Here is a 16676-nt window from a genome sequence, read left to right as displayed (position 1 = left end):
GTACAAGAATTAACTGGAAGGATGACTGCTTTGAACCGGCAGATCTCTAGATCTGTAGACAAAGGCCTGTCATTCTTCAAAGTTCTAAGGCAAGGAAAGGGGTTCAAGTGGACGGAAGAGTGTCAGTAAGCATTCGAAGACTTAAAGAAGTATTTGTCCACACCGCCACTCCTAGTAAAACCTCGATTTGGGGACGCATTGATGCTTTATTTAGCAGTCTCACCTGAAGCGGTTAGCGCTGTGCTCGTGGTGAATGAAGAAAGAGAGCATAAACTGAAAGGGGATCGGTTACGGTGACCGGAAGCGGAACGGAAGTTTAAAATTTTTATTTTTCATAAGAAATTTTCGGCCACCTTGATTTAATGTGTAGCAAATACAAAAACAACAAAATGTCATACATAGTGTGTTTAGAAAAATACCTATCAACCTCTTGAGGTTGATGATGGCTCCAACTAAGGTGTAAACACCTTAGCTCTTGTATGGAAAGAACTTCTANCCGAATGGTTAAGTGGGCCGTTGAGCTGAGCAAATTTGGACTTGAGTTTAAACCTCGCCCAGCTATTAAAGCACAAGTTCTCGCAGATTTTCTTGTTGAAATGACCACTAATGAGGAAGAAAGCTCTGTCCCGACTTGGGTGGTCCATGTCGATGGATCCTCCACTTCGCAGGGAAGTGGAGCCGGGGTATTGCTAGAAAGCCTTCAAGGTGATAAATTGATGTATTCCATTAAATTTCAATTCCCCGCGTCAAATAATGAGGCCGAATATGAAGCACTTGTAGTAGGAATTAAGTTGGCTCTGTCGGCAGGAGCAAGAAGTCTGGTGGTGCACAGTGATTCCCAACTAGTCGTTAACCAACTCAATGGAACTTACGAAGCCAAAGAGGAAAAAATGAACCAATATGTGACCAGAGTTTAACGAATTACTCGCTCTACTGGAGAGCTACGAGATAAAACAAGTGCCCAGGGCAAAAAATGAAGTGGCAGACCGTCTGGCCAAGATAGCCAGTTCCTGGACTAACATAGACAACAGAACGATAACTTTCCTGACAATCAGTAAGGAGGAGGCAGAGCAAGCCGACTGCAACATCTTTTGCTTAGAAGGAGAAGAACCAAGCTGGAAAGAAGAGATTGTTAACTATTTAATGCGTGAAGATCTCCCTCGAGATCCCGTCGCTGCACGTAAGCTAAGGATAAGAGCTGCGTGATTCACGATTATAGATGGAAAGCTCTATAAACGAGGTTACTCTCAGCCATTCTTGAAGTGTCTCACTCCGAGCAAGGTAGACTACGTTCTTCGTGAGATCCACGAAGAAATCTGTGGAAACCACTTGGGAGGGAAAGCATTGGCTGCCAAAACCCTACGACAAGGTTACTTTTGGCCAACCATGAGAAAAAATGCCATGGAATTGGTTAAGCGGTGTCGATCTTGCCAAGAGCACGCCAATCTCCATCACCAACCCGCGACGTTGTTACAACCACTTGGAAGCCCCCTACCCTTTGCCCAGTGGGGAATAGACCTGGTAGGACCTTTCCCCCCAGCTACGGGGCAGAGAAAATTTCTCATAGTTGCCGTAGATTATTTCACGAAGTGGGTCGAGGCAGAGCCATTGGCGAAAATTTCGGAGAAAGACGTCATAGGTTTTCTGTGGAAAAACATAGTGTGCAGATTTGGGATTCCTCGAGCACTGATCTCGGACAACGGTACACAGTTCTCTGGAGCAAGACTAAAGGAGTGGTGTCAGGGTCTCTCTATCAAACAACTATTTACGTCGGTCGGCAACCCACAAGCCAATGGGCAAACATAGGTAACTAACCGAACTATCTTGCAGCATCTGAAGACCCGTCTTGGCAACGCTAAAGGAAACTGGGTGGAAGAATTGCCGAGCACATTGTGGGCGTACCGAACTACACCGCGCACATCGACAGGGGAATCACCTTTCAATCTAGCTTACGGTGTTGAAGCTGTAGCTCCCGCTGAGATAGGAGAAACTTCATTGAGGGTGAAACAGTACAAGCAGCTTGAGAACGATCAGGCCCTTCTGGCCTCCTTGGATTTGATCGACGAATTGCGAGAGGAAACATCCGTCCGGGCAGAAAGGTACAGGGCACGCATGGCTAAGGTTTACAATGACCGAGTAAATCCAAGATCCTTCAAAGTAGGAGAACTTGTGATGGGAAAAGCTGATGTCTTGCGCCCAGTCGGAAAACTTGACCCAAAGTGGGAGGGCCCCTATAAAGTGGTGGAGATAATCAAGATGGGAACTTATCGCCTCCAACACCAAAATGGGAAAGTACTACCTCGGCCGTGGAATGTAGCAAATCTGAAGAAGTTTTATGCATAGAGGGACATAGTTGAAAAAGAAAATAATAGTTTATGTTTGGTTGTTTCTTGTGTCATCATTTTGCCCATGTATCTCCATCATTACATTATTCAATAAAATTATCAGTTATTCTCCAATGTTAGCAAGGACTTTTTTCATGTGAAATACTCCGAATACGTATGCTTATATCGTAACCTACCCATGTAGTCGTCGAAGGCTCCCCAAAAAAAGGAGGTTTGGCCAACCTCGTGGGATTGCTAACATGACGGCTCTGGAGAAGGTAAAAGATGAAACAAGTCCCGGGATACCTCACCACCCTTAATGGGGGTTTAGGACTTCCCCTTGAGACAAAATCTTGGGAGATTGATCCCCTCCCAAGTAAACATGAAAACAAGCATTACGTCATCACCAACAAAGCTACCGCATATTGCACTGTATGAAGCAAATTTATAAATAAAGTCATCAAATATGAAAATTGAGCAACCTCAGTGCTCAAATGAAGCGACTATCCAATCCGTGCGAAAACACAATAAACAACATTGCGATAAGTAACAAACGAAAATAATAATAAATGCTACTTAACGCTATGCTTCCCCCTCAGTAGGGCGGAGATCCAAGGCTTCAATCATTCCAGCATTGTCCGAAGGGACATCAACCATGGAGCCTCCACCCACCTCCGGGACACTGGGCTCAATCATCATCACTATCTCCTCAGGCACAAGTTTCTTCCTCAGTTGGTTTCGACAATCCAGAACTACCTCGTCATGAATGATCATGGCACGGTCGAGTACCTCCTCTCTAAATGCAGAGAACGCTTTGAAATTCTGAGCGCCTTTCTCCTCAGTCCTTTTCAAAAGATTATTGCCCACCTCCGAGTCAAGGAATTGACCACCAGTCTTGACCTCAGTAGAATACCTCTCTTCGAGGATTGTAAAATCTTTTAACTTGTCCGCAAGCTTTTCCTGTACTTGTAGAAGCTCCACATTGATCTTTTCTTTCTCTTGAGTAAGACGAAAATTCTCTTCTTTCAAACGAGCAACCTCCTCATGCATCTTATCTTGACAATTGCGCAGCCTTTCCTCCCGAACTCGCACAGCACTAGCTAACGACAAACCCTGCAAATATCATAAAACAATTTTAAAGCGGACGAAACATGCAGGATTATAATATAAAAAGCACAATACCTGACACGAATTCCAGGCAAAGGAATGAGCAAATGAATCCGTAGACAGCGACACTAGATGGACCATGTCATAGTCTCCGACAATGCTCCGTCCTTTCTTCCATCCAATCTCCGGATCATCGAAATCCCAGAAAGAGTCAGCCTTCTTGCTATGGTTCACCCCATCGACAAAGATATGTTTAAAACGGGAAGTCTTGGAAGATGCTCCTTGATCGTCCGCACGGATCCTCTTAGGATTCTTTTGTGCTTCCTCATCAATCTTCTTTTGCACCCCTTCATGAGCTTGTTTTTTTTTTGCCTCTCCTCCTCCCCCATTCGCAGGCCTAATCTCCAAAGTTTTGCTTGATGGCGAATAGTTAGTTTTCTTTTGTGAGTTAGAACCCGACCCGCGGACATGCTCAGAACGTGCCGGTGGGATCCCCTTACAGATAGGGTCACGAAAGTCATGAACAGCCCGATTCGCAGGCGCTCTACCTTCCCCAGCAAGCGGGGAACGCCTCCCCACAGTGGCCTTGCGAGCCCGGATCGTTGCCAAATCAAATCTATCGCCTGCACATATACAGTTGACAGAAAATGTTATATAAAAGAGAGAGAATCAGCGAATTCTACAGCAAAAAAATATGGAGAATGAAGGAATAACCAACACAGAGTACAAAAAAAATAAAATAAAATAAAATACCAGCGGTCATTAAATTTCTAGGATTACAAAGTTTTTCAAAAAGACCTAAATTACGACATTGAAGTTGAAGTGCATGGTGAGTCTCTCTCATCGCAATCACTCGAAGTCCTGAACTCCAGACCACGGGTATTCCCCACCCACAGTCTTTAACATAGAAAAAGTGAGACTTCCAAGAACTTTTAGGAGACGGAATTCGGGACAAAAATTTACATTTGGCCCGAGGTTGGAAGTAAACGTGCGAATCCGGTTTGCTTCTACACGCCGAGAAAAGTGAGTGAAACAATTCTACAGACAAAGGCATGTGAATCTCCTTCATCTTATGACAAAATGCTGAATAAACTATAACGGCATTTGGAGTCAATTGACTAAAGCTCATACCGAGGCTTTTAACCAACTCCACTAATAGAGGTTGCAGAGGAAACACAAGTCCACCAGTAAAGTATTCAAGGAAAAGGGTGAAGTAACCCAGAGGCGGGGTATGACAGTCATCTTGAGGTCCCGGAACCTTAATGTCACACTCGGGTGGTATTCCAAGCACTTCGCGCAAACTACCGACATCTTGGCCAGACAGAGCATCCTTATCGTCAACGCCTAAAGGATCACTCCATTCAGGATCATCACCCAACAATGGATTCTCTAACGGCGTAGATCCCTTAGGGAATCCGCGAGAGCCTACAGATCTAGTCTTGGAGTCGCTAAAGAAACCTGAACCACCCGATAAGTCGGCGTCGTCAGATTTTGATGAGTCACTATCATAATCATCGCTCTCGCTAGAGCTACTGATTAAAGTTTGGCTATTCCGACAGTTGGCCATTAGCAAGGAATACTCCTTCCCTCGAGGAACACAACCTGCACATATTTTTAAAAAAAAAAAAAATTTTTTTAACAAAAACAATACCTACAAAAAATACCCAGTCGAGCCAATCCAAATTATATTGAAAAATTTAAAGTCATCCAGAAGACATGTTCCTTGATGGTGGGGATGGTGATGTTCCGTGGAGCCAATGCAGTCATGATACCACCAGTAGTTTCAAGACCAACGGAGAGAGGAATGACATCCAGGAACAAAAGACCATGCATCTTCTCGTTACGTTCTGTAAATTTTCTGAACAAATCCATGCTGAGTTCTACGAGTTAGTCATGTGTAATGGTGGAGTAGAAATCAATACCCTCATGGAGTGAGTCAATCTCAAGAGTAGTTTGTTCACTGTACAGTTTTCTTCTCAGGGTAAACGGCGCTACATTCAACGTGGCCAATGCGCCGTTGTACTTATGCACGCATTGGCTCAACACGTTCCTCTCTTTCGACTCCGTCGAGAAAAACAATCGCGTGTTGATACCTGCCCTGGTTTGCTCGGCGTGGCTCGTGGCTCTAGCAATGCCGATCTGCGCCAGCCCGACCAAGGAAGAGGCGGCGCGGGTGGCTGGATCCGACCCGAATACGTTGAGACATAACTCTGGATCTGTAGCTTTGTTGCATTCGGTTTCGAGAAGCATGGCATGTGTTACTGTGAATAAGCATGCATGGAGAAGAACAAGAAATGATGATTCCAGGGGAAAGAACCGCTTGTCTGCCATTTTTGTTATCAAAACCTTCACTTCCAAGTGAGCATCACTAGCAATAGCAGCGGCTATAGGCTCCAGATGATACGAAACTTTGCCATGGTTCACACCCATCCACGTTTGAATGCACTGCGTGCAGAGGCTGCTGGAATTTCCACCACCGTGTTCCAGAGAAGCCGCCTAATGCTGTCCCAGCGCTTGAATTCCACCACCACCCCCCGCTCGCTAGTAACGGTGAGAGCCCGGATTATTCTCCTTTGCTTTCGCCCTCACCGATCTCTTTCTCGTACTTTTCCTCGGCGCCGCCCGTGCTGGTCACCCACGTCCACGCCCCCACCATCACTCCGGACAGATCGCTCAAAGCTCAAGCAACGAAATAAAAATTAAAAAAAAAAGCACAAAGGAGAAATCCATATCATTTCGTTCAAATATGGAAGAATGGAGAGATAATTATTAAAATATAGTGGGACACGTTTGAAATGTCTTAATCCAAGACACAATACAATGAGGTGAAAACCACAATGCAAGCATGAAAAGTCAAATCCAATACAAAAGTAATAAATAGATAGAAAAGACAATGCGTACTCATGTCTGCAAATTCGGTCCACTCACAATTCTTCTTGCAATTGTTTTGTCTTCTTTTGATTCAATTCACGCCTACTCATATTTATAGTGGTTGAGATTTTTTTTTCATAACAAATCAAAGGAAATAAAATCATTCCAAAAATATATAAATATATACATATATATATCTCAAATAAAAATCGCTTTAAATGCAAAAATGGAAATAAAATCATTCCCCAAAACCTGCATTAAAGTATCGATCTTTGCTCGATTGATTTCCGCACATAATTTATACTCTCGATCACCTACATTTACCTGAAACTGCTCGAGAGTGGGGGGCCTGTGATGGGTACAAGCTCAATATAATTATTTAATCCAACTCGATTAATTAGTTGTTGGATTAATAATAATAATAAGCCCAATTTAATAAGCCTAATTCAATTAGTTATTTGTTTAGTTTTAACATTATCGAGGCCCAAAAATTGGATTGTGCTTGCGAAAGCTCAAGCCCATTAAGGGCTCCTAATAATCTATAAATAGGGAACTCCCACACAATTCAAGGTAGGCTCTCATTTTTATAAAAGTTCTTTAGTTCTCTGAGTTTTCTTGGAACTGCTTACTGACTTGATAGTCGGAGTGTCTACGTCGGGAACCCTCCCGACGCCCACTTAACGAGTGTTCGTGACGCTGGTGACGCCCTGCAAGTTAACTGTATATTGTCTACGTGGATCCGTTTACCAGCCAGGTGAGCTCATTTACTGGCCAAGTGGACCAGTTTTCTAACCAGTCAGATCTCGCGTCCGCAGTCTACGCGACCCATTTATTTTAGCTGCATCAAAAACATAGTATTATTTTCAGGAAAAATTATATATCAACATAAAACGCCTTAGAAAATGTTTAAAGATTATATTAATAATACGAGAAATACCATAAAAAATTATCGAAAGCTCGAATAATCGCGACGTGCATCTAGGTTAGTGAACTAGGATTCGTTGAAATTTGGTTGATTTGATTTCTATGATTTTATGATTTACTCGATATCAACTTAAGCATTTTTAGTATTAGTTATGATAAGTTTGAAATATGTTCGAGATATATATCATTTGAAACCCGATTAAATATATCTAAGATACGTTTAATAATTTTTAAATAAGAAATCAGATCCATAAACCTAAATCAAATTGATACATCCAAGTAAATTCTTGACCCCGAGTGGTGATGTCATGTAGATGGGGTTGATTGAACCTTCAACTTCATAGAAATATAATAACATGCAGATTTCGACAAGGCCAAGTTGTCAGTAACTTCCTAAACCTAAAACCCACTTTATACTTACTCTCTTGTATATTAAAAGTTTGTTTGAGCTACCTAATTATTTAAAAATTCCAAAAATATCCTCGAGCTTTTGGTACGTGCCATTGTTATACATATCGAACATGTTCTTTAACATCATGTAGCCTAAAAACATATTCGCAAGGTTTTCAGCTTATATACCAAATTCTTTTATTTTACTTTTTTTATTAGCACATCATGCTTACGTAAAATAAATTAAATATTTTACCTCTTTGACCAGAATGTCTTCGGGTTATATCCACCAGGTTTTATAGATTGTTCCTCGCAGTCTAACTACGCAGTCGCAACAGATGATTCCTGACGTAGATTCTTTTAATAACAGTTAACACAAACTGTATGCTAAAGATGTTTAATTTTGAAAATAATACGTGAGAGGACATTAAGTATTAGTTCTTTTATTCAAACATACAACATATTATTAGATAGTAACCTCTTGTAGATGAGGAGAAACTTGTTTAGCTACGATAAACGATACTTATAAACTGAAAAATATTGTAAATTTTATTTTGAAAGAATAATGAACAGGTTGAATGATGTCTTCATCTTCCTTCTATCCTAATATATATAGAAGCCTTGGTGGTTTTGAAATCCGTACTTCAAACTTGTGAATTGCTTTGCATTTGTGGCCGAGAACATCTTTTACTTGGTGTGCCATTAGTTAGTGGCATGTCATGTTTTGGTAGTTGAGTGGTCCATCTTCCACTAATGAAGTGATTCAATCACATGCCTTCTATACCTGTGTTGGGGAATATTTTGCTTTTGTATGGTCCTCGAGGAAACGTGACTTGTGTGGACCTTCATCACTTGGATTTGTCTACGCATTATATTTTCTGTCAGATTTGGGCCAAAAACCTTTCTCGAATTCTGACTCTTCCTGGTTTGTGTATTTTGGGTGTATTCTTTCTGACCATCTTCCCACGTGAGCTGTATTGCATAATTTACGACGAGTTTCTTTACTTCCCGTTAGCTTGCTATTCCACAAAATATTTCTTTTCTTTTCAAATATTTCTTCTGCAAAGCTTGTATTTTTCCTGTCATGGTATTTAACAGAAAAATCCATTTACATAATTTTGATAAAACTTAAATGGAAACTTGATTTTGTCCATGTCGGAGAGACAGACTCATAATCTTCATGCAAGTCTAGGGGAGATGTCGTCTTCAATTAATTATGAAACATGAGATGTTTCATTCTCCGGAGGATCTTTGATGAACTTTTGAATGTGCATGCCTTGTCTTGTCAACTTGATGAAGTGAAAGGCTTCATGCGAGCCTTTCCCAACTGGTTCTGGTGCTGCACTAAAAATTTAAAGCTCCAAAATATCTCATCTCGCAAATAATCATTATTTTCTCATGTTTCATAAACAATTTCCTAGATTTGTTTTGGTAGTACTGAGATTTCTAGGAAACTGGGTGATGTAGTATAAACTGAGGCAAGAGCCTCACATTCATACAATGCTTTTACCACCTTGGGGAAAAGAATTTGGTTTCATCCATAGCTTAGGATACTTTTCTACAATATCAACTCAGATTGTGGCTGAGTTGATACATATTCTTATTTTCAATTTCTCTCATTTATGTTGATATACATGAAATGGAGAAACTATATGCTCGTTAGTACCAACCTTAGATTTTTTCTTCTCAATTGAGATCTAAGGTTGATCTATCGCTCTTGAATCCCCAAGGTGAAGGGTTGTGTAAGGTCCAAAATACAATAATGTAATCCAACTGCATGCAAATCTAAGAAAAATAGAAAATGACTAATTAAATGGTTCTAATGGTATGAATTAATTATGGTGTGCATGATTACATGTTTAAAATATGGTTTCCTGTTAGAATGCATAAAACTGTGTTTCGAAGGTTATTTGAGACGCGATCGAGGAACGGAGATCAGGGACCATATGAGGGAAAATATTTTATTAAATAATTATTTTAATTGTTTAATGTGTGGTTTATTTTAAATGAAATTTTCGAGAATGAGGTGTTTTTATACGCCGAGTCATATTTTTAACAAGTATTCGATTTTTGATGAAAATATGAACTTTTCGAGAACTCGGCTAATATTTTCACAACTTTTTCTAAACAAAATATTTTAAATATTAACTAGTGGGCCTATTATACTAGGTTAATGGGCCTAAGCTTGCACCATGTGTTTTAATTAAAAATAAAAGCCAACAAACCCTCACTAAACCGTCATAACTCATGCACACAATACACACAAGGACTCCTAGCACCCAAGACACATGCACGCACGAGAAATTTGAAGGAGGAATCACGGTTTGTGAAGGGAAAATCAGCAAGGTCCCTCCCTACGTCAACATTCTTCTCATCTCAACTCGTTTCCGTGCGTAATAAACGCAAAGACACGCTTTAATATCTTTTTTCTCATCTATCGCACCATATTATATGTTCGAAGCATGTTTGAATGAAGGTCGCCCTTGTATTTATTTTCGTTTTTATGCCATATTATGCTTAGAACATGTATTTTTATAATTTAAAACTCTTGTTAATGGTGCATGAAGGGGCTGCCATCATAGGGCCTTGGGAAGGGAAGTTTCTCCACACGTTTAGGGTCCCTAGATGCATAGGTAAGGGCTGGACGCAAGGGAAACAAGCTGGAACGAAAATTGGGATCATAGGGCAAGGGTTCGATTTTTTTGGGGAAAACTAGGAATGGGGTTGTGCAAGTGTCTTCCAGACGAAGGGCTGGGCTCGTGAGGGTCCTAGCCTTAAGCCATGGTGGTCCACGCAAGGCTGGAAAGGCTAGGAGTGGAAGGGCGCATGGCTAGGGCACCACCGCGCACAAGGGAGAGAACCATGCACGTCCTCGTGCATGGCTCTAGAGGGCTGGACTAGGAAGGTCTTAAGGGGCTCGGTCTAGGTCCTAGGAGGGTTGGTTAGGGTCTGGTCCAATCGGTTAGTGTGTAGGTGCGAAGGAATTGAGGTTGAGGTGAGCTAGAGTTTGACCAAACTAGGGCAGAAAATTCAGTAGCAATTATAGGCATTTCCAATGGTTTAATGGACTTGAATTGAGTTGTATATGGTCTAGTTAGGTGTTAATAAGATTTGGTTCAAATTTGAGAAAGTTTGGTTAAGTTTCGAGTCCATACGAGTTAAAATCAGGAAATACGTCTAAGTTTAAATACGAATTGAGAAATTAGTCGAGGAGCTTAAGTTTACGTCTAAGAAATATTTATGAGTGTATTTTAAGGGGATATGTTAAGTTTGGATATATTTGGGTCGTTGTTTTAAGGTCTGAGGATAAATTGGGAAAGTTAGGGTTTCAGGGGCAAAACGATCATTTTACATCTGAAAAATGTTAGACGTCCTGGTAGTACCCTGAATGTTGTAATGAATATTAAAATTTGTATTGTAAATGTTTATGGAGTTTTATGATGAAACGTTAATGCTAAAAGACATGTTGCATGCTTGGTTTAAAAGAAAAATGATTTATATGTGCATGAATTTTTATAAGTGATGCAAATATGAAATGTTGAAGGAGGTAAATTGATTGTAACTAATACGATGATATGATGATATGTAAGGCCAAATCTCAGTTGACGGGTGATGCTTTTGTTGATGTCCCCGTCGCTCGGTACCGTTGTAATACGTAGATGGATTCATCGACTTACAGTTAATATAAAAGTCACAATTGATGATCTGAATTTAATAAAAAGGGAAACATATACGTATATGATGAAAATAAATATGATATGATATGTTGAAAGGAAAATGTTAAAGTATATGTTCATGAAAAACTATTTTATTAAAAGTATTTTCACTTTTGCTTGTGAATGTGTATGTATTACTTGTTATCATGGTTAAGGTTTTCTGAGTCAATAGACTCACTAGGTGTGATCGATGCAGGGGGCCTGAGATTGATATTGATGGAAGTCTTGATGGTTGAACTAGTTGGACTGAAGGTGCACACAACCCGAGGATCGTCACTAATTTTCTGCAAATAAAACCAAGTTTATGATTTATGATTACTTAAAGATTTTTATGACTTATGATGCTTTTGAGAGGATGTTAGAGTTAAATTGATTTTTGAAATAATGTTAGTTTAGGTTGGTTGACGTTTACTATTTTATACTTTGAATTACTTTCTTTTGGATTTTCAAATAATAGTTGGTTGGTTTATTTTAAATGGTGCAAAAGTACTTTAAAACATAATTATGTATATTTCGGCCGAAAGTAGTAGGAAGGAAAAAAAATTTTAGTATATTTTAAAGAAAAACGAGTAGTGGATGTTTCAGGTTGACTTGAGGTTCGAGATAAGAATCTGAAACTTCAATTTTTATTTTGACCAACTTATCTAAAAATTATCCGGAATTAGCAATTGTGCCAGGGATAATTGAATCCCCTGCTCCAGGTATAGATCCTTGTACTCGAAAACTATCCATTTGGGAAACCAGTGACTTCTCAAGAGCCTGGAGGATCGACTTTTGCAATATATACTATAACTTAGTATAAGCCTGTAAACAACATGTTATTCGATCAGAGACGGTGCTCTTATCAAACTTGTTGTAGTCTACCCGAAACTTTTACATTTAGGGCAAGCTTATTGAAATCTTTTTGAAGCATTTCAAGGTGTTCCCTCAAATGTCTCAACAATCTCGTGATGGAATTAGCATGAGCATTGTCCATATCTTGTTAAGAAATCTGCAAGATTATTTTCATGAGATTTAATAATAACATTATCAAAAATATAATTTTGACACAAAGCCTGCCATCTCCACAATCTAGAATTCTCAATATATTCAATTCTATTTTTCAAGAAAGCTTTTACCTGTATATTATCAACTTTTAAGGTAAATTTCTTTGCAAGTAAAAATAATGATCAATTTTCAAAAGTCTTTTTTACTGCATAAAATTTATTTTCGTTGATATACAATCTTACAGCTTTTGCATATGATAATAGTCCATTGCAATAGCTGCAAGGTTGTTCTCCTTCTGGTGTGAGCTTTATAAGAGCCGTGCCCACCAACGATCACCGACATATGTATATAGTATCATATCATTTTCATCTTGAGGAATAACCATTTTCATAGTTTTTTGCAAATTTCTTTTAATTGACTTAATCCTTTTGTGTGTTCTTCTGTCCATAGGAATCTTGCATAATTATTTAATAATGGACTAAACTTTTTTTGTTTTATTAGATTTTTTATGAACATTCCAACAAATTTAACTAATTCTAAAAAACTTTGAAGTTGTTTAGTATCTTTGAGTTTTTATGAAAAATTTTGCACATTTTTCACAACGTGTTCTTGCAGAATTATCTCCGACTCATCATTTTATATTTCAAGAACTTTATTTTTCTTGTTACGATGACTGCCTTCTTTTTTGATAAGACTAGTCCTTCATTTTTATATACTTTAGATAAAATATCTAAATGAATACTATTTAAAGATTTTTTAAATTTATATTGTGTTTATATTGATGATTTTTAATAGCCAAAATATAAATTTAAAAAATCTTTAAATAGATTATCCATCTTTCTTTGAAATATCTGAGGTGAATTATCCAATCTCATTGGTAATATTTTTCTAAATATAGTGATCTTGTAGTGTGGAGAAATATGTGAATTTCTCGCTTTCTTCATGTATCCGAAATAAATAAAATCCTGACTTACAATCGAGTTTAGAAAATATTTTGGTATTGCGTATACAACTGATTGAATGCTCTCTACCGGGTATAAAAAACTTTAATAATTAATAACTAATATGTGTTTGTTCCTTTTATTTTAGTATGATTTCTTACCAGAAAACATGGACGGCTATATGAAGATATTCTTGTTTTGATTAAACCAAGATTTAAATATTATTTGATAATAATCTGTTTATCTTTTTGATCTTCTATGTTCATTGGGATATACTTACATATGACAAACTCATATTCATCGTCTTCCATAATTTTAAGATTTTCTTGGAGTTGGTTTATGTCCCATCATACCAAGGGATCTTTATTGTAATATTATTTGATCATTTTTTTGACATATTCTAAGGATATTTTTTATTAAAGCTCTACATCCATGTGACGTAAATCTATTTTGACGAATTTTATTTCTTCTGGTTGAAGGTTTTGATCTAATCTTAATTGAAGCATTGTTTCTCCAAACTGTCTTGAATCCTCATTTTTGGGTTCATAAGTTTTCTTTCATCACTATGCTTGCTGCGAAACTAATTTAACAATTTTCTGTAAAATACATCTCTTAGTTTCTGAACTATGAGTTTGTGATATCATGGTATTATGAACACTAATTTGCTAGTCTCATTTTATTTAATTATATTTATTGGATCATTAACCAATTTATTGCATGATTTTTTTTATTTTTTTATCTTTAGAAATCATCTAATGGGCTATTTTTTAATTTTTATTTTTTGAAATCATATAATGGACTATTTTTAATTATAGGTATCCATCCATCTACTGCCATGGCATGCCCGACTTGGCCCTACGAGTCAGAACAGTGCGACCAGATTCTGATGTCGATTGGGCAACTAAAATAATTATATAAAGAAGAGATTTAAGACCAAACATGGAAATTTGCAACTTTGATCCGTATGTTTTTTTACTTTACGAATCTGACCGTTTATATTATCAAATTTTAATTTTTTTTCAAATTTCAGTCATTTTCATCAAAATATTGACGTGAGTGATCAACGCCTGTTGATTCTATCTCGACGTTAAGTCTGAAAAATAACTAAAACAGGTATAAAAAAAATAGCAGACAAGATTAAATTCAGTATTATATATAGATGACCAAAATCGTAAATAGCGGTCAGATATGAATCGTATCGACAAATTATTATTATTTCTCTTTGATTCAAATTAATATTTTTATGAAGAGAAAGACAAATGTTCCTAAAATGATGGGAACTCAACGGTAGAGTCGCATTTCCCATGTGGCAACACTGGGCATTGGATGAAATTTGAGCCAGAAGTGTCAATACAAAAGTATATCTGATACAATTGGCTATTCCCAGATTCATCAACATTGCATTCTATCCAAGGATTGTATCCAATTGCTCTTTCAACTGCACTTTTTATGCTGCTCAAACTATATTTTCCTCCATCTGGATTGATCCCTGAAACAAATTATTAATTTGGAAAATTATGAGTGATATTTGATAGTCATGAATCCTGGGATTTGATGGAATTTATATTTCTATTGTTTCGTACATTTTGGCGGGATGAGATTTTGAAATGAAATTAGTATTCGGAAGAATTTGATGTGACTTCGTTAAATTATTCGAAATCCTTTCTGGATTGGTTGGATTTGTTAAATATTGGAATGTAAAAATGGAAGATGAAATGTTTTTTAAAGCATAAAAGTTGTTGTGTGACTGTCTCGTGAGTCAATTTTGTTAGACAGTTCTTCTATTTTAAATCACCTATGAAAAATATAATTTTTTATACCAAAAGTATTACTTTTTATTGTAAATATAAGTTGGGTTCCGTTTCACGAATAAGATCTGTGAGACCGTCTCACAAGATATCTTCTCTTTTTTTAAATATCATGTATTATTTTCACCTTTTAAAATTATTACAATTTGTTTCTCATTTTATGAATCATATAGTTTCCTCAAAATATATTAAAATTTTATTGACACTAACTTCAAAACTTCTACCCTAGATTAAAAAAAATTATCCTATAACTCAATTAAAAGAATATTATAGATATACAAAATATTATATTACTAAAAAATGATTATAACGGTTGAATTTAAATTTTCAAATTCAAAACCCTTTATTTTTCCGACCAAGAAATGCCATTTGTGAACATATTTTTCAAAAATAATGAACCAAACATACAAAACGAAGTTGAAATTTTCAAATCCAAATCTAATTTTATTTTGTTTCCAAACATGCTTTAGGATCAAGACTAGGTACGTCGCGGTTTAATTTCTGGATTACAATAATTTTACATTTTATTATATTTCATGTTAGGCTCGAGATCGGAAAAAAAAAAAACAAACAAACAAACAAAGCGAGGACAAATTTACCAGCAGATTCAAGAATTTGGAGGAGATCAAGTTTGGATTTGAGGTTAAGAGCAGATTTGAAGTAGCCATGTTGGTCCAGCACGGACTCGGAGCATGTGCCATGCTTGTCCCACTCGTGTGCCCAAAACGTCGAGCCACTGCCGCTAGGACATGCCAAAGTCGGCCAATTTTGCTGCATTCTGCTTATTAAATCTGATATCTGCATTCCCCCACAGATTCAATCCATTCTCAGTTAGTGATATCTGTTTTGACATTTTATGATGAAAATTCAAAAGTGTTTCATAACGTGTATACGTATATATACCTTCGATTGATCGAAAGGATCGTTGGGATCACAGTTCGAAGGATACGAGCCATCTTTGTAATTCGGCCACAGCCCATGGATGCCGAAATCTGCGTCCGGCTTCCCTGTTGTGGGGTAGCAACAACTCTGTTTCGTGTCGCAATATGATCCTGGCCACTGCACATACCATGACATCGAAGTTAATATAATCACGTCCCTTCTAAGGAAGAAAAAAAATTCTAATATGTCACGAAAAACGATGCATATATAGAGGCTCGAAATCACTCGCCTGTAGGACAAAGTAGAAGAAATCGAAATCTTGTCCTAAAGAAAGCATACTCAGACTTTGCAACACCAACAACTTGATCAAGATGGAAGAACCATTGAATCCTCCCCTCGTGATTCTTGCCATTTTTGTGGCGTATATGATGGGGCTTCGTTCGTCGAATTTGCTGTATTTATCGAGTAGTCGGAAAATGTGAAAGAAGGGAGATTGTGTAGTAGGAACGTAATCAATGTGTCACGTTGCCGGCCTAAGTGTGAAAATTGAGACAATTATTTGGGTGTTTTTTGTTACATATGGGACGTCTCTCTTTTGATGGAGACAACGTGAGACTTGATAATTTTAAGCATACAATTTGGGGATATTCTTGAAATTCCCATCAAAAGTTGTTGCAAGTTTTATAAAATTAATTAATAAAAGCTATGTTACTGATAAGTCAATTA

The 16676-nt window shown here is 37.6% G+C and overlaps 2 protein-coding genes across 3 annotated transcripts; both read right to left on the bottom strand.

The window, feature by feature from the left end:
* Nucleotides 1–503: 503 nt before the first annotated feature.
* LOC140975374 (uncharacterized) lies at nucleotides 504–6150 on the bottom strand. 2 transcript variants are annotated; one of them, XM_073439046.1, is made up of 4 exons: nucleotides 5354–6150; nucleotides 4185–5033; nucleotides 3507–4054; nucleotides 504–3437 (listed from the first exon to the last, which is right to left on the bottom strand). In XM_073439046.1, exons 1-4 carry the CDS (start codon nucleotides 5859–5861, stop codon nucleotides 2907–2909), a joined length of 2436 nt encoding a protein of 811 aa, XP_073295147.1. In that variant the 5' UTR covers nucleotides 5862–6150; the 3' UTR covers nucleotides 504–2906. The 2 variants fall into 2 exon arrangements, with proteins under 2 accessions (XP_073295147.1, XP_073295148.1); XM_073439047.1 differs by having other exon boundaries at nucleotides 4563–5033.
* An 8244-nt stretch (nucleotides 6151–14394) lies between these two features.
* LOC140975372 (extracellular ribonuclease LE-like) lies at nucleotides 14395–16403 on the bottom strand. Its single transcript, XM_073439045.1, has 4 exons — nucleotides 16240–16403; nucleotides 15972–16127; nucleotides 15668–15866; nucleotides 14395–14749 (listed from the first exon to the last, which is right to left on the bottom strand). Exons 1-4 carry the CDS (start codon nucleotides 16360–16362, stop codon nucleotides 14526–14528), a joined length of 702 nt encoding a protein of 233 aa, XP_073295146.1. The 5' UTR covers nucleotides 16363–16403; the 3' UTR covers nucleotides 14395–14525.
* Between the last annotated feature and the right edge of the window lie 273 nt (nucleotides 16404–16676).

This window comes from Primulina huaijiensis, chromosome 4, assembly GCF_012295235.1.
Source record: "Primulina huaijiensis isolate GDHJ02 chromosome 4, ASM1229523v2, whole genome shotgun sequence".
Classification (NCBI taxonomy): Eukaryota; Viridiplantae; Streptophyta; class Magnoliopsida; order Lamiales; family Gesneriaceae; genus Primulina; species Primulina huaijiensis.
This window is presented reverse-complemented; position numbering and strand designations above follow the sequence as displayed.